Genomic DNA, 25,728 nt, shown 5'->3' on the forward strand with positions numbered 1-25,728 from the left:
CTCTTTCTTCTTCTGAGGTGGAGGCACAGGGGGAGAAAAAAAATGAGGAGACTGTGATGGAGCAGAAGCAGCTCTGGAGGCATCTCTGAAGGCTTGGGCTTCTTGGAGGGGTTTCGTATTCCCCCCACTTTTGTAACAACACAGGATAAAAAACCAGAACAAGCTAAAGAATAACCTATTCTATACTTGTAGTAGTTACTTAGGTCTGGCACTGGGTCGGGAACCTTACAGCTCACATCTCATTTAATTCTCTTTATGAGGTGAGGAGAAGGAGTCCCATTTGAGAGATGAGCAGTCAAGGCTCAGAGAGATTTAAGAACTTGATTTAGATTTTACAAGCTGGCAAATCATTAAGCTAACATTTGAACCCAGGACGATTTCCTGGGGTTTGCCTGTTTAATCATTAACATACTGGTTACATCCCCACTCTTTTTTTTCAGCTTGGCCAACTCCTACGCTTTCCTTATGACAAATAAACAGCAACCCTTCTGGGAAGCTTTCCTGACACCCCGAGCAAGTTGAGGTGTTGTTGTGTGTCCTCAGTTCTTTGTATCTGCTTCTCTTAAACACGCTGTGTTGCATTTATGACTTTCCCCAGACAGATTCTACAGATTCATCCTGCATCTCTTCTGCCATCTCCCTGAATTCTCAGCACCAGGCAGTTGCCACAGCCCACTGTCGGTGTTTAATTAATTTTTAAAATGTTGAATAATTAAATGTAATATTGACAAAGAAAAAAAAAGATAGTCGGCAGTTTTTGAGCCAGTAACTGTGCTAAGAGAGTTCTTGAGCAGCAGTCTCCTGACCCATCCATCTTGGAACCTTGTGCTCCAGGTCTCTCCTAAGAGGCTCCTCCCATCACTCTACAGCTGTGGTCCAACCACCCCAGCATGTGCTTGTGAGTCCCCATGGATGGCTGAGCAGGAGGAGTTATTTTAGAAATATCTGTCTGAATAGAGTCCGATTACATCCTTGAAATAGCCAAAGCAAAATCCCAGAAAAGCCACGCTCCTGGTCAGACTTGATCAGACTACCGAAGGACAGGGCTTCCCTGGAGGGCATCACTTGCCTTATTTGAGTCTGTTCTGTGCCTGTGAAGTCCTGGAATAAACTATGGCATCATTTTAAGGGCTCTCTCTCCCAACACCTGCCTCTTTTTATTAGACTCCAGCGAGTCCTTCGCAGACACAGTGAGTCCCACACACTCAGAAGGAGCTCTGTCCAGACTCCTTCCCTGTCACTTGTCCTAAAGGTGCTTTCCTGTCTTCCTGGGCTTAGCAATATTCCCAAACCTCAGATGTCCTCCTCTGAGGGGGCTCTTTTCATTGAGGTGGTTTCTTTATTTCCCCCATTTTAAACATGAAAGAAAGAAAATAAATAAATAAAAAAAAAATAAACATGAAAGAAACAGTTCATCTGACCTCTTGGCAGGATACCTGCTAATCATTTCCAGAAATGAGCATATTAGGATGTGATGGCATGAACCCAAATGACCTCTGAAAGAAAGAGCTTTCCTAGGTTCCTCCAAAAAGTTGCAATTGCTCTGAGAGAGCCAGGGGGCAAAGGGGATGACAGTAGGATGTTTCTAGGGTGACAAAAGAAGGTGTGTCTTGCTGCTATTCATGGATGACTCCTGAACTACGTTCTCCTTGGAAATTCATCAGTCAGCTTGTTTAGAATGCGTGTGTAAGTGCTTTGATCAGGATCTTGGGTATGAGTGTGTGTGTCTGATCTATTTAGAGAAGTCTTTAACAAACCTCTTGACTGTTTTTCAGTGTTCTTGATCTTTTCTTTCCTTTTCCTGGTCTAGAGAATAGGTAAGAAATGAGCAAGAGGAGCAGGTGGCCACTTCAGAGCGTGTGGTGGCTCCTTCAGTTAAGGCCACCAAGAGGACAGGAACATTCTGTCTCAGATGAATTCTTCTTTAAAAGGACGTGTCTGTCCACAAGCTGGAGGACGGAAGTGGGCAGCTGGTAAGGAGAGGAACTGGAGGGCTGACGTCTGGGTGTGCCCTAATCTCCCTTTATTGCAGTAGGGAAGGGCTCTCCCCTCTTTACAGTAACAGTCTCACGTCACAACTCCTTCCTCCAAACAATAAGGGTAAGAGTAATAACAAGAATACAAATTACGAGAACCAACACTTACTCTGTGCCAGGATTGCTCTATAAGCATCACTTATTTTGATTCAAGCAATCCTCATGAGAACTCTGTGAGGTGGGTCCTCTTGTTATCTCCATTTTACAGATGAGGAAACTGAGGCATAGAGAAGTTAAGGGCCCAGAGCCCATGGTTGGTAATTAGAGGGACTGGGATACAGGGGCTGGCTCCCGAGTCCACACTATTACCTGCTGGGTTCTCCTGCCATCTGGACCCTATATCAGATCCCAAAGTGAAGCAGAAAGTGTTAGTAACTCAGTCAAGTCTGACTCTTTGTGACCCCATGGACTGTAGCCCACTGGGCTCCTCTGCCCATGAGATTTCCCAAGAAAGAATACTGGAGTGGATTGCCATTTCCTTGTCCAGAGGATATTCCCAACCCAGCAATCCAACTCAAGTCTCCTGCATTGCAAGAGAAGCACATTAGATCTGAGTCCACTTGCAAATAAAATCTGCTGCTCTGGCCCATTCTCTGTCTGCCTTCTGTTGGCTGTCCAGGAATCAGGGCCCAACTCTGGGCCATGTGGGAGTGGGTCCTCATATGGGTCCTGGTGGAGATGAACTGAAGCTCAGTGATTCTGGTTAATGGGGAGAAGGACCAGTCAGGAGCAGACACCAGTCAGAACAGCAGCCCAAGAAGGGCCAGGTCATTAGTTTCTAGTGTGTTCTGTGGTCCAGAACTCTACTGGGAGTGTCGCCTAAAGCTTACACTGCAGATTAGGCAACACCACAGGGTAGGGGGGGGCTGCGATTTGCTTTGGTCGTGTGCCTGTGGGTGTGTGCATGCATGCGTGTGTAGGTTGTGATATGGGGGAGAAAACGTGAAAAAGAAAATCTCCATTTTTGGACACTGTAATCTAGGTGGATCCTAATTTTACACTACTGAAGGTCACTTTGACTTTTGGCCTTGAATTCTGCTAGGATTTTACCCCTGTGTTTCTTCCCACTCTATCCCATGCCAGAGGAAATGAAGCTTATCTTCCACTGACCTCAAACCAATCCCACAAGCTACAAACCAATCTCCTGATGGAGCTCCCTGAGCTTCTCTTGGGCTATGATGGTGCCAATGGAAAGATGCAAGAGGCAGGGATCTGAGGTTTCACCACCCACTGGTGGGGACAAGAGTCTGGGGACCTCACAGGGGAGTGTAGCATGGGATGGACAAACAGGTGGGTACTTAAAGTGGGAGGTGGGTGGCAGCAAACTCTGTATTTCTGCCTCTGACTTGGGGGAGGATGTGTGTCTCTAACAGCTGGCGTAGAGCAGAGATGGGAGTGAAACTGTTCTCTAAAGGATGAGCAGGACTTGGGCAGACAGGATTGAAGGTTTGAGGCAAGAACCAGCTGGATGGAGACAGGCACCCAACATTTCAGATCTGAAGGATTAGCACTGAGTTTGGAGACAGAGGGTTTCCCTGGTGGCTCAGATGGAAAGAATCTGCCTGCAATGAGGGAGAGCTGGGTTCAATCCCTGGGTTGGGAAGATCCCCTGGAGAAGGGAATGGCAACTCACTCCAGGATTCTTGCGTGGAGAATTCCATGGACAGAGGAACCTGGTGGGCTACAGTCCATGGGGTTGCAAAGAGTCAGACAGAACTGAGTGACTACACTTTTACTTTGAAGATAGAAGCACCTCAACCGATGTCCTCACCTGAAAGCTGGGATAATCCCTGTCCTTTCCACTTCGTGAGGCTGTTGGTAGGGTCACATGGGAGGATGTGCTTTGCACAGGAGCATGAATGAAGGGGACCATTGTGAGCCTGGTCCCTTCACATTGTGGGTTAGGAGACTGAGATATGGAGGGAATGGAGGAGAGATGTATCTTACCCAAGGTCACGCAACTTACAGAGGTGACAAAAGGCTGCAGTCAGCATAAGTGGGTGTGATGGGAATGGAAAGGGACCATGACATGCCTAGGTACTCAGGACCAGACTGTGGAGAATTCTGAAAGCCAGATGTGCTGTTTGGACTTGGCAGTGGGGAGGGTGGGAACCATGGGAGTGCTCCGGCCAGAGGCAGGATTTGCAAGAATCTTTTTCAAGTCCAACTTTGTCTTGCAAATCATCCCCAATGATGTCTGCTCATCTTGAACCCTCCTTTTCTAGATGTTTGATCTTTCCCTTTGTATGGCACAAGTCCATAAACTTATTCTAGTATGGAACTAATGGTGACCGGTGGAGCTGTGGGTAGCTATGCTGATACATCTAAGATAAAGATGTGTGAAATACACTGTTAGACTAATAGCTTTCTGCGAACATGTTCTGCAAACTCTCTTCACTGAAAGTCCCTTAGAAGCTAAGGATACCAAGTGTACTTCTTTATTTGTCTAGACCCAAAGTAAGTAACTCATAAAAGAACTGAGTCTTCTAAAGTGTAGTTATTTGTTAAACTGAACTTTCTAAGTAGTTATGATACAAAATTAAAACTCCCTTATAAGGCATAGAGCTTGCATGCAAATATGCCACAGAATTGTTTTTAATTAGCACAATCTAAGTTTGTCTCAGTTCTCCCTGCTGCACCGTTCCTCTTGTAGCTTTAAATCATTAAATTACTGCTCAGTAAATTACACAGAGTGGCAGAGGTGAACTTTATCAAAATCAGTCAAATATTACCACAACTGGAATCATTTACTTCACGTTTAGACTCTCTCCTAAAAGCTAGTGAGTTTGCAGAAATGGTCAGTGGACAGACTTGGGATTCAAACTTTGGGGCAGGATCCCTAATACCTGTATTTTTCTACTTCCTATAATCAGAAGCCCTGGTTCGGGGACTGGCTTTATTTTTGTCTAAAATATACACTACCGTGTGTAAAATAAATAGCTAGTGGGAAGCTGCTGGATAGCATGGGGAGCTCAGCTTGGCGCTCTGTGATGACCTAGAGGGGCGGAATGCAGGGATGAGAGGGAGGCCCAAGAGGGAGGGTATATATGTATACATAAGGCTGATTCACTTAGTTGTACGGCAGAAATTAGCACAATATTGGAAAACAACTATAGCCCAGTTTAAAAAAGTATCTTACCTACTTGGAGAGCATATAGTTAAAAAAATGTTATACAAGAAACACGAATCTCTGTTGAGATAATAAAAGATTTGCATTTGCCCAAGCAAGCGCGTGTTTCTTTTTCCTTCATTTCTCTCTCCTGCAGGCACGTCAGCTCTACCTGAAGGATGCAGGGAGCGCAGGTTTGTAATTAATGCCAACCGGGGCACACAAGTCGACACAGGTCCCGGTTACCATAGTTTTAAAGTTTCTTCACTTCACTTGCAATTACAATCTTTCCCAACACAAATGAAGCCTCCTGATTATAACTACCTGATGAGGTCGCCTGACCCCGGCTCGCCTTTGACACCTGTCACGCAAACTAGGCTGGGCTTCTACGAAGATCAAACGTTGCTCCTCTTCCTCCTTTCCCACAGCCTCAGGAAAAGCTGATCACCCACACAGCAGCTTGCCATCAGCATTATGTCAGGGGGCATTCCTCTCACTCGGCGCTCCCCAGACCAAAAGGAGCCCACAGGGAGTGAGCCTTCTTTCCGAAACAGGGGTGACCCCTCCATCTGAACGGTATTCACAGTCTCTCCTTAAGGGCTGAATTCAGTCTTGACTTCACAACAGTTCTCAGGGGACATCTCTAGTATTGTGCCAAAAGCAGTAAATAAGAGCATGAAGAAAAACAACTGTGGTCACAGAAGTCACTGCTTCCTCCCCTGCTACCCTATGCCGGGCACTGAGCTGGGCAGAGCCGTGTAGGCATTTCCATGTAAGAGTTTAGCAAAAGCAGCTAATAAAAATCTATTCATCTGGTACTGTGCAGAAATGGAATTATACCCTTGAGGCTGGATTTCCCAAACTTATTTCTGTGACCAAAAGACCTGGGTTGGGAGACTGGCTTTATACACACGCTAGCTGAAGAGTCAGGAGCAAGTTGGTTCATGGCTCCCTGCCTCCATAGTGTGTCTGCGGCCCGGCTCTCCCTGTAAAGTGGCAATTCGTTCAATCATTCACACAGCTGATGTTTACTGTGTACCCAGCTTTGATGAATCACTCGCTTTGCTCTCAGAGCACTTTTACAAATTAGTGTATTTAAAATGTTTTGTCCATCATGCAGTACAGTACAAAGGTCTCAGTCTCTGGGCGTCTCTTACCCATTAACAACCCTGAAGCCAGGAACTAAGCCCTGACATCTATCCCTAAACATGTCAGTCTCTGCTTCTCATTCTCTCCTGCAGGACAGATTCTCAGTGCCTGGTTTTATAAGCCTGCCTGCTAAGTTCCTCAGTCATGTCCGACTCTTTATGATCCTATAGATTGTAGTCTGCCAGGCTCCTCTGTCCACGGAATTTTCCAGGCAAGAATACTGGAGTGGGTTGCCATGCCCTCCTCCAGGGGATCTTCCTGACCCAGGGATTGAACCCGAATCTCTTACATCTCCTACATTGGTGGACAGATTCTTTACCACTAGCGCCACCAGTGAAGCCTTTTATGAGCCTATCATTACTCTTCTAAAATTACTTGATATACTAAAGATAATTCAACTTGAGCTGAATTATAGCTTCTTCTGTGCTGAGAGAACCACACCTTGACATGACTGGGGATCTTAGCTCTGAGTCATCTTTGAGGGACTGGGATGAGAGAGATTTTTGGAGATTAATTTTTTAAAAAAAGATCAGAGAGTCCCCTTTATTGTTGATCGTGGATGAGGAGAAGTTTCCTTCTCCTCTTGTGAAAATTCTGATCTGTAGTGTGAGCAGGTGAGCCGTGTCATGTTGGGTCATCAAGTTTCTTGACTGAAGGACCAAGATATTTCTACTGAGGAGTCATGTCAGAGAGAGGAAAATAGATCCTTATATCTCTCTGCTATCTGCTATCTTTAATGCAATTAGCCTTGAGAGTACCAAAGAGATACTGGGAACCCTGGGAGTTTTCCATCTGGGGACCACTAGCTGCAAGGCAGCAGGCAGGCTGAGAAGTCAGCTGTGGCCTCTGACTTTCAACTTAAGGGGTCAAGTTGAGGATCTCCACTCTGAAGTCACCCTTTTACAAATGCCCCACATGGAGGGGCAAATCATGTGTTGCAGGTGCCATTTATCTCCACGAAGACTGAAAAATGTTTTTTTGGTTGTTCTATCTCTTTAGTATTCCAGCAATGAAAGTGAGACATGACCACAGATAAAACAATGGTGGTGGTGGTGTAGTCACAAAGTCATGTCCAACTCTTGTGACCCATGGACTGTAGCTTGCCAGGCTCCTCTGTCCATGAGATTTTCCATGTAAGAATACTGGAGTGGGTTGCCATTTCCTTCTCCAGATAAAACAATACTGAAGAGAAAAATAAACCAGAAAATTTGTGTATGCCCTTTTTGAGATTCATCTAGTCTGCAGGTGAAGGCTCAGATCCCTTTGAGACTCCCTAGCCTTGGCAAATCAGACTTTCCACACTGACATTTTCTTGGTTCCAAGGATGCATCAAGAAGGAAGGGAGGAGTTTCTCAGGGCCCAAGACAGAGCTCTAACCCTGTTTGCAAAATAGTATGCCAGCCTGTCATGGAAAAATGACTCTTGGCTGGGAAGCAGAGTCAGTGTCAGGTCACCTGTCTCAACACCTTGACCAAGGGCAGTGACATCAGTATAGTTACTGCAGCCCAAGAACTTGAGGATCTCTCTGGAGCCATTAGTTAATTTAGCTTTGCCTCCATGTAATTAATCACTAAGGCCAGGTAGGAACCTGCTTTTGGAGACTGTATTTTACCAAGTTTTAATTTCTCCCAGACTCAGGCTCCCAAGAAAGTAATTTTCAAACTTTGATGCCAGTTAAGCAAAGAAGGCGTGCTCTAGGTCTTAATCCTTCACCATCAGGTGCAAGTGGAGCCTGGGCAAAATCCTTCAAGCTCAGATTCTGTGTCCTTTCTTCTCCATAATTTATTATTTTCTCCCAGCTAGAAATCTCTAGTTGTTTGCACTCTTTACCTCTTTACTTTGGATTTTCCAAGTTTCATGAAAGAACTACTAATTTCCAGTGTGAACATAGTTACTTTTCTCTTTCACACTTTGTGGATTATCCTTTTCTGAACTGTGTTACCAACAGGTGCTTAAACAGATCTTGACTACCTAATATTTATAGTAATAATCCTTTTGGGGAATCTCGAGGTGTTTTTACAAACACTTTATTTTTTCAAGTTAAAAAAAGTCAAAGTCTAGAAGAGTCAAGCTCTTGGTATCTACACTGAGAATTAGATACTCAACTGTAATAATAATAATAGCTAACATTGATTCAGTGCTAAATATGTAAGAGACTCTTTGTATACTTGTCTCATTTAATCCTAAAAAGAATCCTATAAGGTGAGTGCTATTATTATCTTCATTTTATAGATGAGGAAAATGTGATACTCAGTGATGAATAAACTTGCCAGGTCTTCCATCCAGCCAATGGCATTGGTGAGATCTGAACCAGGCAGTCTGATGCCAAAGTTTGTACTATGAGTAACATTTTTACCCTTCTAGAGCTTGGATTGGAAATGACCCCATAATTTCACCAAACAAAGGTATGGCAAAATGTTTTTGATGGCCCACTTCCATGGACTTACTGAGATTTGTGACTTTAACCTAAGTTCACCTTAAGTTTTGGAACCTGCATTCTATCCCTGAAGGCTGTGGGTCTGATGGCAAAAGCAAGCTACTGTAAAATAAAATGCTGTCTCTTGTTGGCTAGTATTTTTCTTTCCCAGGACCTGAGAAGCAAGGCATGCTGAGGACAATGTCAACTTAGCATCCATCATGTGTTCTCTGAATGCAATATTCCTGACTCAACACACAGGGGTGGGAGTTTTAGAACATTTTCTGATGAAGAGAGTGGGTTAGTACTGACCTAGTTTCATGTTCCTGTTAGCATTCTGTAACCAAAAAAACATGCTCCTTTGATTCAGAAGATTACAGTAAGAGTTCAGTCTGGATATGGAATCAGAATATTCCAGCAAGTTTTCCCAATGAGCCAACAAGCCATAGATTCATTTATGATATCAGCTGTGCTTATAAGCTAAATCAGTGTCCTCAGTGAAGCATTTCCAAAATCACTTATTCATTTAGTCATATGTGACTGATGAACATATATGAAGCAGAAAGAAAGAAAGAAAGTATTCCATGGAGACAAACTTTCCAAATGTAATGAACGGTGATACTAAGACAATTAAAATATATGATGAGGTTACATTGCTACTAGATAACAACATTAGTGGTAACTAGCTGATTTTATTACCTTGCCATAGATTTTTCAAAGGATGTTTTGTAAATATTTTAAAGTCAGATTAAGATTTAGGTAGTAAAAGTAAACAAACGATGCTGTGGGGGAAGGGCTAGTTAGGGACTTTGGGAAGGTCAAGTACACAGTGCTATATTTAAAATGGATAACCAACAAAGACCTATTGTATAGACCATGGAACTCTGCTCAATGTTATGTGGTAGCCTGGATCGGAGGGGGGTTGGGAGGAGAATGGATACATGAATATGTATGACTGAGTCCCCTTGCTGTTCACCTAAAAGTCCTACTACATTGTTAATTGATTGTACCCCAATACAAAATGTTTTGGGGGTTAAAAAATGAAAATAAAAAATTAAAAGTAAACCAAAGGAGAAATAAAAGTAGTAGAATTCAGAATATTTTAAAATCTAAAATATTATCTGACAGTTGGAGTTCCTTATGGGAACTCCAAGCAAGCTTAGAGGTTTAGCTAAAGTGTAAAGAATTGGGTACAAAAGAAAAAAATGTGACTGAGGGCTTAAACCAATTCATATTCTTGTTAGCCTTGCAATCCACGGGGACCAAAGACAGGAGGGAGCATGATGGGAAAAGAGCAGCATGGTAGGAACGGGATGAGTAGGACCCCATTATGGAGGCAGACAGCCCTTTACACATCTATAATGATGGTAATAGCTTTCCTTCCAAGGAGCAAGTGTCTTTTAATTTCATGGCTGCAGTCACCTTCCACAGTGATTTTGGAGACCAAGAAAATATATGACAAACCTAGACAATGTATTAAAAAGCAGAGACATCACTTTGCCAACAAAGGTCCATACAGTCAAAGCTGTGGTTTTTCCAGTAGTTATGTACAGATGTAGGAGTTAGACCAAAAAGAAGGCTGAGCACTGAAGAACTGATGCTTTTCAACTGTGTGTTGAGAAGACTCTCGAGAGTCCTTTGGACTTCAGGAAGATCAAACCAGTCAATCCTAAAGGAAATCGACTCTGAATATTCCTTGGAAGGACTGATGTTGAAGCTGAAGCTTCAATACTTTGGCCACCTGATGTGAAGAGCCAACTCATTGGAAAAGACCCTGATGCTGGGAAAGATTGAAGGAAAAAAGAGAAGGGGACAGCATAAGATGAAATGGTTAGATACCATCACCGACTCACTGGTGAATTTGAGCAAACTCTGGGAGATAGCGGAGGACAGAGGAGCTTGGTGGGGTACAGCTCATGGGGCCACAGAGTTGAACGTGACTTGGTGACTGAACAACAACAGCGATGATGGTGTATTAGAGGGGTGTGCACAGGTCTTCAGGATCCCAACATTTATATGTACCCCCCAAACTTACATGTTACAGTCCTAACCTGCAATGTGATGGTATTAAGAGGCGAGGCCTTTGGGAGGTCTGTATGTCATGAGGGTGGAGCCCTCATGAAAGGGATTAGTGTCCTTATGAAACAGACCTCAGAGAGCGCCCTCAGCCCTTTTGCCGTGGGATAACATAGCGGTAAGTCCTCAGCTCTGAACTAGGAATGCTGGTGCTTTGGTCTTGGAAGTTCCCATGCTCTAGAACTGTGAGAAATAAATATTTGTAGTTAAATCACTCAGTTTATGGTATTTTTTCATAGTAGACAAAACAGATTAAGATAATGTAAAAATGTTTAATTTCTCTTCATTTTCAATTCAAAGTTTAGAATTTATGAGGTGAAGTGAATATACATCTTTATTGTCTTGGTATTTAGTCATTAAAAGTCATTCATTGACTCATTCATCAAACATTTATTGTACATCTGCACTGAGCCAGACACTATTAGGTGCTGGGGATATATTTATGAGCCCAAACAGACAACACCCATTCCACCATGTACCTGAAAAAGCAGTGTAAGCTGTGAACAAAGGGCCACACAAGTAAATGTATAAGCAAAGAACTGAATTGTAAATTGCAAAGAACTGAATTGTAAGTTTGTAACAACTGAATTTGTGACAGTTCAGAGCTGGACTCGGGGCCCCAGCAGAGACTTCCTGAACAGGAGATGTTTGAGCCTAGACCTGAGGAGTGAATTGGAATTCACTGGGTGAAGTGATGACATGTTGTGGGAAGGTTCCAGGTAGAGGCATCCAGGCTAAGAAAGGCCCTGTGACAAGAGGGAGAGTCACAGGTACATAGAACCAGGAGAGAGCTGGCATGGGAGATGGAGAGATGGAGGGGTAGGAGTTGAGATGAGGCAGGCTTTGTGGGCAGAGCCCTGCCCCTGCTGGGGCTCTGGGGGGCTTGTAGATTTCATCCTAAGAGCAGTGGATGCCCCAGAGGGGCTGGGATGTTGGTGATAGTGAGCTTATACGTGTTTTGATCAGATTTGTGTTTAATTATCATTCTGGCTTCTGTGTGGAGAACCAGCAAGATGGTAGATTGGTGCAGGAGAGGACATGAACGGACCAGTCAGGGGCTATCACAGGGGGGTTATGGGAGCTTTGAGATGAGAACCAGAGTGAGAAGTGGATGAATTTGGGACCTATTAAGAGTTCAAACCAACAGGATTCGGTGATGGAGGATTGAAGTGAAAGATGTTGGTGCCATTCACCAGGCCTGGGCATGTACCAGGATTTAATATTTGTAAAATCGAGCCTAAGGTAGATACAATAATTTCTTAGGATTATTGCTCCCTGATGCATTCTGAGCAATCTGAAAGAATCTGATCAATAAATGTTTAACGTTATTTTATATTTGTTTGTTAAATCATCATTCCTCCCTTATATATTTTGAATATATCATCTAAATATACTGGTCATTAACTTACTATAAGTTCCTTTTTTTTACCCCTAGAATCTTTCTATGTATACTTTAAAAACAATTCTTCCCCCTTTCCTAGGAATTAACTCATTTTTGAAATCTGTTTTCATCCTAAGAGTTAGCCTGGAATAAGGAGGTGTTTTGACAGCTGAAAGTCCTGCGTAGGTATTGATGCAGAGAGGATTAGATGTCTGTGCCTGCCTGGTGTCCTTTCTTTCAGGGTATTTATTAGCACAGTTCGTAATGAATAGATACGGAGTCAGACTAGCAATTTAAAGTTCAAAGGCCTTCACCCATTTTCACATTTAGGAGTCCTTCTCTTTGTAATGGAAAGCATAGGACAGACTAAGACCAGTGGCCACCTGGATCTTACAGACAAAAGAGAATATCCGGTCTGCAGCAAGCACAGGGACTATAATTTGAAATTTTGCATCTGCAGGAATTGGGGACGATTTGAGTGTAATTTGGTGTGCGACATCAGTTTGCCCCTCAAGCTTTTGCATGGCACCACTCAATCTAGTTCAGGGCATCACAAACATGTAAGAGTCCCAGTCTTCACCCTTGAAGAGCTCTGATTTAATAACACAAGATGACCCACACGTAACGTACCACGGCTCTCTTTTCCTTCAAAAGCCAAACAAAAACTGAAAGACAAAACTGAAAACTTGTTCCCTCTGCACAGACGCTTTGGGATGGCTGCAGCTGCCATGAGCTTCTCCTCCCATCTCCTGCCCCTCAGGCCCAGCTGGCAGCACGGGGCATTTGACATCTCATGTGGCTCATTTCCACACCAGGTCTGGAGGCCATGGATCCTTACAATCTTTTCATTTCTATGAATTCAAGTACGATGGGTATGGGGGAAGGAAGACTTAGGGTCCCTCAGAAGAATTAATTTGAATCCTGGCCAAGTCACTCAAGTCAAAGCTTAAGTCACTTAACCTCTCTGGGCCAACTAATCACCTGTAGAACAGATACCGGGCTTCCCTGGTGGTCCAGTAGTTAAGAATCCTCTTTGTAATGCAATCCCTGGTCTGGGAAGACCCCACATGCAACAAAGCCTATGCTCCACAACTACTGAATCGGTACTCTAGAGCCTGTGCTTTCCAAAAAGAGCAGCCACTGCAATGAGAAGCCCTCAGTCCGCAACTAGAGAGCAGCCCCCACTTGCTCCAACTAGAAAAAGCCTGTGTGCAACAACAAAGACCAACCACAGCCAATAAATAAACAAATAAAACTTGGGGAAAAAAAAGAACAGATACCATCCAGCTCACTTCACTGGAATGTTCTGAAGATAAGAAGGCTCTGAATGTTCTGAAGATAATCTGTGTGAATCACTAGCCCATTTTTGGAACATGTAAATTCTCAGTAAATTTCATATGAATGTGAATCTCATTTCCTCTGCTTAGGATGATTTTAATGAACAATTTTTATGGTGTGGTAAGCCAAAAAAAAAAGAAAAGAAAAAAAACCACACACATACACACACACAACCCCTGAAAGACTGTCTCTCTTGTATTCACTTTATAGTGAAGAGCTCTTAAAGTCACAGTAGTAAGCGATATGGTCTGTCAGTGTCAATGGCAAACCAGAAGCCAGGTGTAAACTGGTCTACAAGTTTCCAGTCCTGAACTCCCTGCAATTTACATATATGTACTCCTACCAGTTGAATACTCTTGAAGTATAATGCTCAACATTTTCTTCCCCTGATCCAAAGCCTTTGGTGACCATCAGTGGCTCCTCAAGTAATTGTCTCATCCTGCTACAGCGGTTCTAAAATCTTCCTTCCTCTTCTTCTGCAGTGTCCTCCTCCACACATCCTAGGATCCACCAGACTTAGGCTACTTGCCATGTTGTGTCCATGCAACACTGTAAACTCCACAAGGGGGGTGACTATTTTATTCACCACCAAATTCCCACTGCTTAGCCAGAGGCCTGATTCCCAGTGAAAGTTCAATAAGACTTTGTTGAAGATAATATCATTCTTCATTATGATAAAGACAGTAACAATGATAATAGTAATCACAACAGCAGAATAATAACAATAATCATAATGTTGATAGTGGTAAATAATGGTAAAATAACAAGCACAGGCATCAACTGAGCCATTGCTCAACAGCCACTATGCTGTATATTTCTTGTCTCAACTAAACTTTTAAATAACCTCATCACTTGGAGGCTATGTTTATTCCGTTTCATTGATGAGAAGACCAAGGCTCAGAGAGATTAAATTGCTTCTCTGGTACTGGCTGATTGACTCATTCATTTATTCAGCAAATGTTACTGTGGGTCTATCACATGTCAGGCTCTGTTTCAGGGGTTGAGGAGTGTAACTTACAGGGGTTGGGGGTGTTCCTCTTTGTGAACAACATCCTTGTTTTCATGAGCTGACAGTCTAGTGGCAGAAAACAGACACCTACTCACCAAACAAATGAGACAATGTCAGAAAGTGGTAAGTGATCAAAAGGCAAGTAGCAAAGGGTAAAGGGACCCATGTTGATGCGATTACTATTTCAGACAGGGGTATGAGGTATCAAGAGGTATCTGCCTCTTGAGCAGATGACAGCTAAACAAAGTCCTTCCTGATGGAAAGGAGGGAGCCTTTAAAGACTTGACAGGAAAATGTAAGTGCCAAGGCCCTGGGGCAATAGTGTCTGCGGTTTGTTCAAGAAGCAATAAGATTACCAGTGTGCTTGCTGATGGAAGTGGAAGCAGGTGAGGGCAGAGATGGCAGGTTCAGGGCATTTTGAGCACTGCAGACACGATACAGACTTCGGGTTTTACTCTGATTTAAAAGTGCAAGCATCCCCACCAACATGGAACGTAAGTTGGTACAGCCACTATGGAGAACAGTATGCGGCTTCCTTAAAAAGCTAAATATAGAGCTACCATATGACCCTGCAGTCCCACTCTTGATCATATATCTGCAGAAAACATGGTCTGAAAGGATACATGCACCGCAATGTACATTGCAGTACTGTTTACAATAGCCAAGGCATGAAACAACCTAAATGTCCATTGACAGAGGAATGGATAAAGAAGATACATTACATCTGTACTATGGAATTTTGTGTGTGTGTGTGTGTGTGTTAGTTGCTCAGTCATGTCCGACTCTTTGCGACCCCATAGACAGCCTGCCAGGCTCCTCTGTCCATGGAATTCTTCAGGCAAGAATACTGGAGTGGGTTGCCATTCCCTTCTCCAGGGGATCTTCCCGACCCAGGGATCGAACCCAGGTCTCCTGCACTGCAGGTAGATTCTTTACCATCTAAGCCACCAGGGAAGCCCAAAGAATGAAATAATGCCATTTGCATCAATATGGATGAAGCTAGAAATTGTCACACTGAGTGAAGTTAAGTCAGACAGAGATGGAAAAATATTGTATGACTTCTCTTATATGCAGATTCTAAAAATATATGATACAAATGAATGTATTTACAAAAGAGAAACAGACTCACAGGGTTAGAGAATGGATTTATAGTTACCAACCGGGAAGGGTAGGGAGAAGGGAGAGTTAGGGAGTTTGGGATGGGCAGGTACACACTGCTATAAGCAGGAAGCACCTATTGTATAGCACAGGGAACTCTGCTCGATGTCACGTGACAGCCTAGATGGGATGGAGTTTGGGGGAGAATGGATACAAGTATATATGTGGCTCAGTCACTCTGCTAGGCACCTGAAACTATCACAGCACTGTTCGCTGACCATACTCCAATATAAAATTAAAAAGTTAAAAGTAAACACAAGCAAACAGAGTGTTAAAGCCAAGGAGGACAGGATCTGTCCTGGGTCTTGAGAAGCATCTCTCTGGTGAAGATGTGGTGAGTAGTGAGATCAGTTACAGGGTGTTCAAGTCCCACACGTGAGAGAGGACAGTGGGATGAGGGGAAATTCTGAGAGATCGGATGCAGCATATGTGAGAAAAGAGTCTAGGATTAGCCCATGGTTTCTGAGAGAGGAGTGGACAGAGGGGTGAGAAAATCAGCAGTTCACCTGATCCACATGACATCTGAGCCACCCAAGAGCCTCCCAAGTGGAGACTAGGAGTTCATCGACAGCTGGGTGTTGACATGTCTTTAATTTAGTGAAACAAAACAGGGATAGAATTTCACATCTCTGGGTTATCAGCATGTGGATGGCATTTCAGTCAGGAGGCAGGATGAGGTCATAGTGTGGGGAGTGTGGGGAGAGAAGGAGTGTGGAGAAGCTAGGGGGAAAGGAAGACAGTGTTGGCCCTGGGGTGATCCAGTGTAGAAAGGTGAGGGGGTGAAGTAAGGCCACAGGCATTGGGAAGGAGTGGTTGGCCAGGTCGGTGACAAACCAAGAGAGAGGCGTCTCGGAGGTCAAGTGGAAACAGCGCTTCAGAAAGGGCAGCGACCATCCATGTCCAGTGCTAGGTTGGATTATACCAGGACTGAGAATTAACCCCCAGAGGTGACAATGTGGAGGGGACTGGAGACCTCGACAAGAGCAAGTTCTGTGCTTGTAACTGTGGAACCCAGATGGGTGCAGCACACAAGCACCTCAATCTACCATGCCCTGTTTTCTCCTTGGGTCCCAATCCCCTTCCTCTCCTACAGCTCATGAACAGTATGAAACAGTATGAAAAAGCAAAAAGATATGACACTGGAAGATGAGACCCCCAGGTCAGTAGGTGTCCAATAAGGAGAAGAGTGGAAAAAAAGCTCCAGAAGGAAAGAAGAGGCTAAGCCAAAGCGGAAATGAAGCCCAGCTGAGGATGTGTCTGGTGGTGAAAGTAAAGTCTGATGCTGTAAAGAGCAATATTGCATAGGAACCTGGAATGTTAGGTCCATGAATCAAGGTAAACTGGAAGTGGTCAAACAGGAGACAGCAAGAGTGAACATCGACATTTTAGGAATCAGTGAACTAAAATGAATGGGAATGGGAGAATTTAAGTCAGATGAACATTTACATCTATTACTGTGGGCAAGGATCCCTTAGAAGAAATGGAGTAGCCCTCATAGTCAGCAAAAGAGTCTGAAATGCAGTCACTTAGCCTCATTGTGCTTCCTGCACTGGGGTAAATAAAATATGGGTAATTAACCACGCTTCAAATGAAAGGTGCTCTAAATAAATGGCATTATATTAAAAAAAAAGAAACAAAGAAGTGGTGTTAAGTGTTACTTGTATTCTTTCTTTTAACTTAAGCTATAAAACCATCAATCCTAAAGGAAATCAACCCTGAATATTCAGTGGAAGGACTGATGCTGAAGCTGAAGCTCCAATACTTTGGCCACCTGATGCAAAGAGTTGATTCAATGGAAAAGATCCTGGTGCTGGTAAAGAATGAGGGCAGGAGGAGAAGGGGGCAACAGAAGATGAGATGGTTGGATGGCATTATCGACTCAGTGGACATGAGTCTGAGCAAACTCTGGGAAACAGCGAAGGACAGGGAAGCCTGGTGTGCTGCAGTCCATGGAGTCATAAAGAGTTAGACATGGCTTGGTGACTGAACAACTACAAAACTATAAAATCTCAGAGGACAGGTCTTCTCCTTACTAGTACTTCTTTGCATCAAGCATAGGGTCCTGGTGGATGCAAAATAAATATTCTTTGATTTAATAGGTCATAAGGGATAAATCCCCTTGGGTCTAGGAAATGTATACTGGCCATGCTCAGGGATTTTCCTCTCACCTGCCACACGTTCTCCTCCAGTCATTCAATCATTCCTTCATTCACTCACTCTGCAGTTCCTCCTGGGGGCCACATTCCCTAAAACTAGAACTTTCTGGTGCATGACCCAGCTCTGTCACTGATTTTTTGTCTCTTAGCCTTGTTGGCTGTGAGTTGAGGAAACCAAGATACATGGTCTAAAATACAAGCCAGAAGAGTAGAACAGGTCTGTCTTAGATAATCTTCCCTCTAAATAAGGGGGACTTGAATAAAGTAGCAGGTTGTGTCAGATTAGGGAGATTCTTGCATGCCAAGCTCAGAGTAGGTGCTCAGAATATTGGTCCATCACATCCATGGTACCCTGAAGAGGGCAGAACAGGAGAGAGTGGAGAGTGGAGAACGGGAGACTAGTTAGAAAACTGAAGAAACAATATCATGCTGGAGGTGATGAGGTCTGAATTAGGAAAGAGAAGAGACAGGACCACAGGTGGCAAGCCTGTCCTTGGATATCACCTTTGTTAGGGACTGAGTCAATACCCACTCTGGTCCAGGTACCGAGTCCAGGCTTGAGATGTTCATGGCAGCTGAAAGCATGGAAAGCATGAGACAGAAAGTGGGGATGTGGCAGAAAGCAAAGACAGAACCGTGTGTGCATGTTAAGTCACTTCAGTTCGGCTCTTTGTGACCCCATGGACTGTAGCCTGCCAGCTTCCTCTGTCCATGGGATTCTCCAGGCAAGAATCCTGGAGTGGGTTGCCATTTCCTTCTCCAGGGGATCTTCCCGACCCAGGGATTGAACCCACATCTCTTATGTCTCCTGCATTGGCAGACGAATTCTTGAAAGGACACATCTAAATGCAATGTGCCAGGTGCTAGCCGCAGGTACAAATAGGATGATAATGGGGACAGAGGAAGCGATTTTTGAACTGTGAGTTCCTCCTTTCGCCTTTCCAGATCCACTCTCCACCTTTCTCCACTTTGCTCTCTGACCCGCCCTCCAGGAGGCTGATCATATGGACCACAGTGGGCTTCTCGTCCTAGGCATCTGGCTGTATATCAGAGGGCAAGGGCAGAGAGAGGGCAGAGCATTGATCCCCTTCACTTCCAGAAGTTAACCTTGAATTAGCTTTGTCACTTGCCTGAGTCACCGCCCCTCCCAAGATGGTCTATTCTACAGGACTCACCTTCTGGCTTCTGGTTTACCCTTCTCTCCTCCAAAGCCTGACTTATGACAGCTCTGTAATTACGCTCCCCTGTGGTTTTCTTATGCCCCCGCTGTAACTCTGTAATTCATTCCTTTATCCCAGTTTGATTATATTAATATCTCTGGCTCTGGTTGGGACTCTCACTGATATATGCTGGACCTTTGAAATAAGAATTTGCAATTCTTTTGGACTTTTTCCCTTAGTAAACTATGAGCTCTTCTATGAGAAGGTATGTCTTGTCAATCTTAGTTCTGTTTCTCCCTACCTCCACTGTTTACCACGATTTCCATTCACAGTGGTTGTTCATTGCTTGTTCGAAAATGTTAATTTCTCCTCAGTCACAACCACTTCTTTGACCCTAGCTGGTCCGGTGTGGCTCAGTCACAAATATTCCCCTCTGAGTCTATGCCCCTGGCAGGATTACCAAGGCAAGGAGCTAAAGCTTCATTTTTCTCTTTCACCTTCTGGCTGTTCTTAACTCACTGTTTCTTAATCAAGAAGCTAAATGTTCCCACTAAGGCCTTTTCCTGCCCAATACCCCAAAGGGTACAGATTTCACCTCAATATCAGATGCATGTGACCTCAGAAAAGACCCTAAATCTTTGTTGTAATTTCCAACATTGCAAAATCAAGATAAAACTAATACCAACTTTTTGAGTGGCTGGAAGAATAAAAACAAATGTGATGTTTCATAGAATTTACTTTCTCATGAAATATATCAGTGACTTGAAATAACAAGCATTCTCTCCACTTGCGCTCTACTTTCTTCGACTGTTTTCATGAGGTAAACAGGGCATTAAAACATCAAGCACAATCATAACAACTGACATTTCCTGAGTACTTACTCCCTGCCAGGAACTATTCTAAGCACTTATATATGTCATTTCATTTAATCTCCACAAGAACCATGTACGATCGAGTCTTCTTTATCTCAATTTTTACAGATGAGGAAAAACAAGGCACAAAGAGATGATGTGACTTGCTCAAGGTCAGGAGCTGGAATTGAAACCTAGGAAGCTCCATCCAAAGTCAGTAAGCTTTAATCCTTCGCTTACCCAGCCTCATTCATTTACATTCCCTGTGACATATGTGAAGACAAACCATACAGATTGGCCAGAGTTAATGAACTATCATGGGGAAATTATTAAAGGACTGAGAGTGAAGTCTGCACTTGTGGAAATTCTTGCGAATTATACTTCAGCTCAGGTGTTGCACTCCAAAATTCAAATTCAGTCCATTGTGTCTGGTTAACTGAATAGCATTCTTAGCATCTCAGTGTGGTCAAGGACACGTGTTCTAGCCAGAGACTCACCTGAACTTAGCGCATGCTCCACTTCTTGCATGATCACTCCAGGGGAGGTGGTGGTGGTCTCCATGTCTATCAGTATACAGGTCACTTTGGGGGGCACAGTTGCTTGGGGCGTGGCCTCCGTGGGCACTGACTCGGCCGAGGCATGTGAAGTAGGTGTGTGGGTAGAGCTGTGCCCTTCCGTGTGGGACTCTGGTGTGGTTGGGGCTCCTGTGGGCTCGGCGCTGGTCTCAGCAGAGCTGTGGCTGGTGCTGACGGAGGCAGATGGAACCTCAGGTGGAGAGGTTGATGGGGGTGAGGGTGATGAGGCTGGCACTTGAGGGGAGGTGAGTGTGGGAGACTCAGCGGGCAGGTGCGATCCCGTAGTGGGCACGCCGGCCTCCGGAGTGCCTGAGCTGTGTTCCTCGGGCGTGGGTGTTAAGTGGACCCCACCGCTTGTTGGGGAAGGGTCTGTGCCCTCCCAGTTGGAGGTGGGGCTGGTGGACTGCTCTTCTCTGGGCTCTGTGGAGATGTTCTTTGTGGGTGGAGATGTGGGGACCAGTGTTGAATCTGGGAGGACTGAGCTGTTGGGTGGGCCACTGGAAGGGGAGGCAGGAGGGCTTTGCGGAGAGCTGGTCCAGATGGCTGTCGGTGGGGTGGTCTCTGGCAGAAGAGAGTCAGTGGAGAGGATGGATGCAGACACGCTCAGTAGCCTCAGCCCTGCAGAAGAGCCAGGACAAAAGTGGTTAATGTGTGAAAAAGTGCATGGCAAGGCTGTGTTACAGTATTTTCACAGGTCTTTCTCATTTTACACTGTGCCTCTGTAATTGTGAAGGTGACTTTAAAAATATTTTCATCCCACTAATTGCTCTCTCCTCCCTTGGTGACCATCAGTAGGAACCAGCCTGAAAGCTCAGCAGGAGCAATTAGTGGGTCAGTATGCACAAGTTCAGCCAATACATGGCGTGAACTAGCCTTGTCTCTGCTTGCTTAAAGCCATGCCCTTAAATTCTGAGACACTCTGCGGAAGTGACTTTATGAGAATTTGTCTGGACTGTTAAAGGTGCTGTTCCACAAGGCCTGCGGGGATGCCCAGCTTATGTGATGGGTTTGGGGAAGTGCAAAGCTGGTGGAGCTCACTGATTGGCTCTTCCTTGCCATGGGTGCTCACTGATTGGTTGCTCCCTGCTTCAGGGTTCTGAGCTCTGCAACCTGGCCCAGGGATGCAAGGGTTATGGGCTTGCCCACTTGGGCGAACAAAGGTGTGAGCACATTTCCTGTGAAAGAAGAAAGGGGGAGGTCCCCAATTAAAAGCTGAGAAGAGGAAAGAATCTGAAGTTTGGAAATATTTTCTGAGACTAGGACCTGGTTCTCCCAAATTTGAGCTTGGGGTCTTTACCTTCATGTTGTTTTGCCAATTTTTTCATATTTTGTAAAATTTTGGAATTAGTTTCCTTTCTTCTGTCCTCCCTACCTCCATTTATCCCATTCAGTTTCATTCATTCACTCAAGTATTTAATAAATGGCTTCTATGTACTTGTACTATGCTAGACACCGAGTTTATGATTTCACTTTTTATGTAGCACATCTCTTGATTGCCCCGCCACACCCCTGACCATTTCCCAACAAGCTTTTCCCCTAGTCATTTCCATCTCAGTGGATGGCAAGGCCTTTTGATTAGTTACTCAGTTAAAAATCCAGATATTATCCTTAATGCATCTCTTTCCCTCACTGCCCCTCCTCCATCCAACCATCAGCAAATCATGATGACCGTACCTTGAAAACAGATCTGAATCCAGTCACTCCTCACCACCTCCCTTATCATCTCAACATCACCTTAGCCACCAGTCACTTGTCTAGACAACTGCCACCATCTCTTAATAGGTCTGCGAGCTCCCAGATTTCCTCCTTTCAGCCTACTTTTCACATAGCAGCCAGTGTAATATAAAGTGATAAATCAAACTGATTTAAACTTATCACAACCCTCCCAAGGTTATGCTTAGAAGAAAATTCAAACCTATTTCCTTATGTCATCATTCCATGTTCTCATCATTCTAGTTAATCTCTATTCAAATGTTAACCTCCTCCTTAGACGAATCTTCCCAGACAGTCCTAGCCAAAGTCATTCCTATTTAAGCCCCTTGCTTATTTTTTCCAAGGTTTAAAAAATTTTTTTAGTGTTAACATATACATTTAATGTTTTAAGCATTTTTGAAGTGTATAGTTCATTGGCCCCAAGTACATTTTCATTATTGTTCAACAATCACCATCATCCATCTCCAGAACTTTTTCATCTTCCCAAACTGTACCCATGAAAAAATAACTCTCTATTTTCCCCTCTCCCCAGTCCCTATTCTACTTTATATCTCTTGAATTTAACTGCTTTAGGTACCTCATATAAATAGAATCATACAATACTTGCCCTTTTGTTTCTGACTTATATCACTTACTAGCAAAATATCATCAAAGTTCACCCATGTTACAGCACATGCCAGAATTTCCTTCCTTCTGAAGGCTAAATAATATCCCATTGTAGACACCATATTTTGTTTATTCATTCATCCAGTGATGGCCACTTGGGCTGCTTCCACCTTTTGGTTATTGTGAATAGTGCTGCTCTGAATATGAGTGTACAAATATCTGTTTGGGACCATGATTTCAATTGTTTGGGGTCTATGCCCCCAAATGGAATTAGTCATTCCATTTTGATCTATTAGGTCAGTGGTAAAGAATTCACCTGTCAAGCAGGAGACACAGATTCAATCCCTGGGTCAGGAAGATCCTCTGGAGAAGGAAATGGCAACTCACTCCAATATTCTTGCCTGGCAACTCCTATGGATAGAGGAGTCTGGCGTGTTATAGTCCATGGGATTGCAAGAGTTAGACATGAGTTAGTGACTAAATCACCACACATACAAGTTTCTATGTTTAATTTTTTTGAGGAACCACCACATCTTTTGCTTTTTCTTTTTTGTTTTTCATAAAGTTAATAAAATAAAATGGGCTTCCCTTGGGGTTCAGCTTATAAAGAATCTGCCTGCAAATGCAGGAGACCTGGGTTTGATCCTTGGGTTGGGAAGATCCCCTGGAGAAGGGGAAGGTTTCCGACTCCAGTATTCTGGCCTGGAAAATACCATGGATTGTATAGTCCATGGGGTTGCAAAGAATTAATAAATAAAATAGTTTCTCCCTGAAACTACATATTATTTATCTGCCTATTATAGCTCTCTTCTCCCAGAAGGTAAGCTCCACGATGGTGCAGGGATCTGGTCTTACGCACTGTTATTTCCTCTAGGCCTAGAGAGTGCCTAGGTCACTGTAACTGCTCAATAAGTACTTGTGGGAAAGGAAAGAAATAAGGGAGGAAGGGAGGGGAAAAAAAGTAAGGGGATAAAGAAGGAGAGTGTAAAAATGAACGAACTTAAGAACTTTATTTTAAAAAAATACCCCAACATTTCCCTACTCCTCTCTATACACCAGTGGGTATGGCCACATCCACCATGGCTGCCCAGGTCTAACTGCCTACCTGCTATTATCTGAAGGTAGGAACCTTGCTGAAATTGTCAGTCTCTGTCCTTCTACCATGAATACATGGATGCCTAGTGTCTTGTTAGTGCGAGCATGCTCACTCAGTTGTGTCTGACCCTCTGTGACTCCATGGGCTGTAGCCTGCCAGGCTCTTCCATCCATGGAATTTTCCAGGCAAGAATACTGGAGTGGGTTACCATGACCCCTCCAGGGGATTTTCCTCACCCAGGGATTGAACCCTCATGTCTTACGTCTCCTGCATTGGCAGGCGGGTTCTTCACCCCTACACCACCTGGGAAGCATAATGTCTTATTAGGCCTGCAACTATTTAATTCTCCAAACTCTGAGGTGACTTCCTTGGGGGTAGTATTAGGTAACAGCCAAACATGATCAAGATTCATAAAGAAAAAAAACATGGGCTAGATGTTAGCACAGAGGAAGGAAGAAAAGAGGGATGCAGAGGGATGTAGGCGTTCAGCTGTGTGACGGGCTCAGTACTGATGGAAAGTTGTGCTACAGAATCTAACCAGAAAACACAGTTTTCTCAATATTTAAGAGAATTGAACACTTTGGTTGTTGTCAAAGTAATTGGTTTTATTTTATTTAAAAGGAGTTGGGGAAGACCATAAACTACAGGAGAGTTACTCTTTTAGTAAACAGGGATACAGACCTCCCAAATTAGTCCACGTTACTGTGGTGGACTCTTGGCAGCTGTGAAGTCTCAACAATTTCAGGATGAATGCAGGTCATGAGGTCTTTGAAACAGGGACAAAGCAATAGTTGGGACAAATATTATGAAAACACTGAATTTTCTTATATGACCTTAAAACTTACTGGCTCTGCATCCTTGTAGCTCCCGTGACTCATTAAAGATTCTGAGGTCAAAAAGAAGGTACAACATTTAACTACTGTTTAGTATCATATAATAGATGTGCAGATGGAAGTAGACAGAGATTTTGTCTGGCAACTAGGTCAGTCTTGGAAATCTGAGACAAATGAGCAATGTCATCTATTATATACGAAGGAGCACAACTTCATTCAATCATTCAAGCTTTTATTGAGTAGTTTCTATGTCCCTGACCTCGCCCTCAGAGAATTCCTTATTTAGTAGGACAGAAAGGACACCCAACTCTGTGTAATATGATATGATCAACACATTATGGAAGTAAAAGCAAGTTGCAATGGGAGACCCAAGAAAAGATGAATAGATTCTGTATGGGGACCGTGGAATGCAAAAATATACAAAGTCATTTTCAAATGACATTTAGAAAAGTCACAGAAGAGATGACATTTGAGTTGGTTCTGAAAGGATGAGAACACACTAGATGCCATTAAAGTATATGATGATATACCTGCACTGTCATTTCCAGGGGAACTAAAAGCTGTACTATGGAAGTCATTACAGTGCTGAAAACGACATGTTCCAGGAATAAGTTTGGTGGCTGGAGACACCCATTTTCTTGTTTAACCCTGACTAATATATTTTCATACCTCCTGCCCTTCCTGCTTCCAAAGAGGAATGAAGTGGTTGTTCATTTCCCATGACTACCTACTTAGCACTTAAAGTATTTTATGGTCTAGTTCAGATGATTCTTACCCCTAACAAACAACAATGCATAGAAAGTGCGGGCCAACACTGGTCATCTTCACGTGAACAAGGCATCACAGCCTCTGATTTGCCTAATTTGATGGTACATTCCATATTACTCTGAGTACATGAGGGTGGGTCTTCTTTCAGGTTGAAGATATCCGAAGCTCGGGTGCCATGACTACCCTAGAGAATGTTTGCTGTCCTAGTTGGCTCCGGCTGCCAGAACAAAATATCATAGACTAAGTGGCTTTTTTTTTTTTTGGACAGTAAGCGTTTATTACCACGTGGACACAGACG

The 25,728-nt window shown here is 43.7% G+C and overlaps 1 protein-coding gene across 1 annotated transcript in view; it reads right to left on the minus strand.

Moving 5' to 3' along the window:
* PARM1 (prostate androgen-regulated mucin-like protein 1) overlaps positions 1–25,728 on the minus strand; it is a 123,582-nt gene that overhangs the window by 24,459 nt on the left and 73,395 nt on the right. The window contains exon 2 of the mRNA XM_043906472.1: positions 20,337–21,032. Coding sequence (XP_043762407.1) covers positions 20,337–21,032 — 696 coding nt within the window. The remainder of the gene's footprint in view (positions 1–20,336; positions 21,033–25,728) is intronic.

The sequence above is a fragment of the Cervus elaphus genome, chromosome 6 (assembly GCF_910594005.1).
Source record: "Cervus elaphus chromosome 6, mCerEla1.1, whole genome shotgun sequence".
In the NCBI taxonomy this organism is placed as follows: domain Eukaryota; kingdom Metazoa; phylum Chordata; class Mammalia; order Artiodactyla; family Cervidae; genus Cervus; species Cervus elaphus.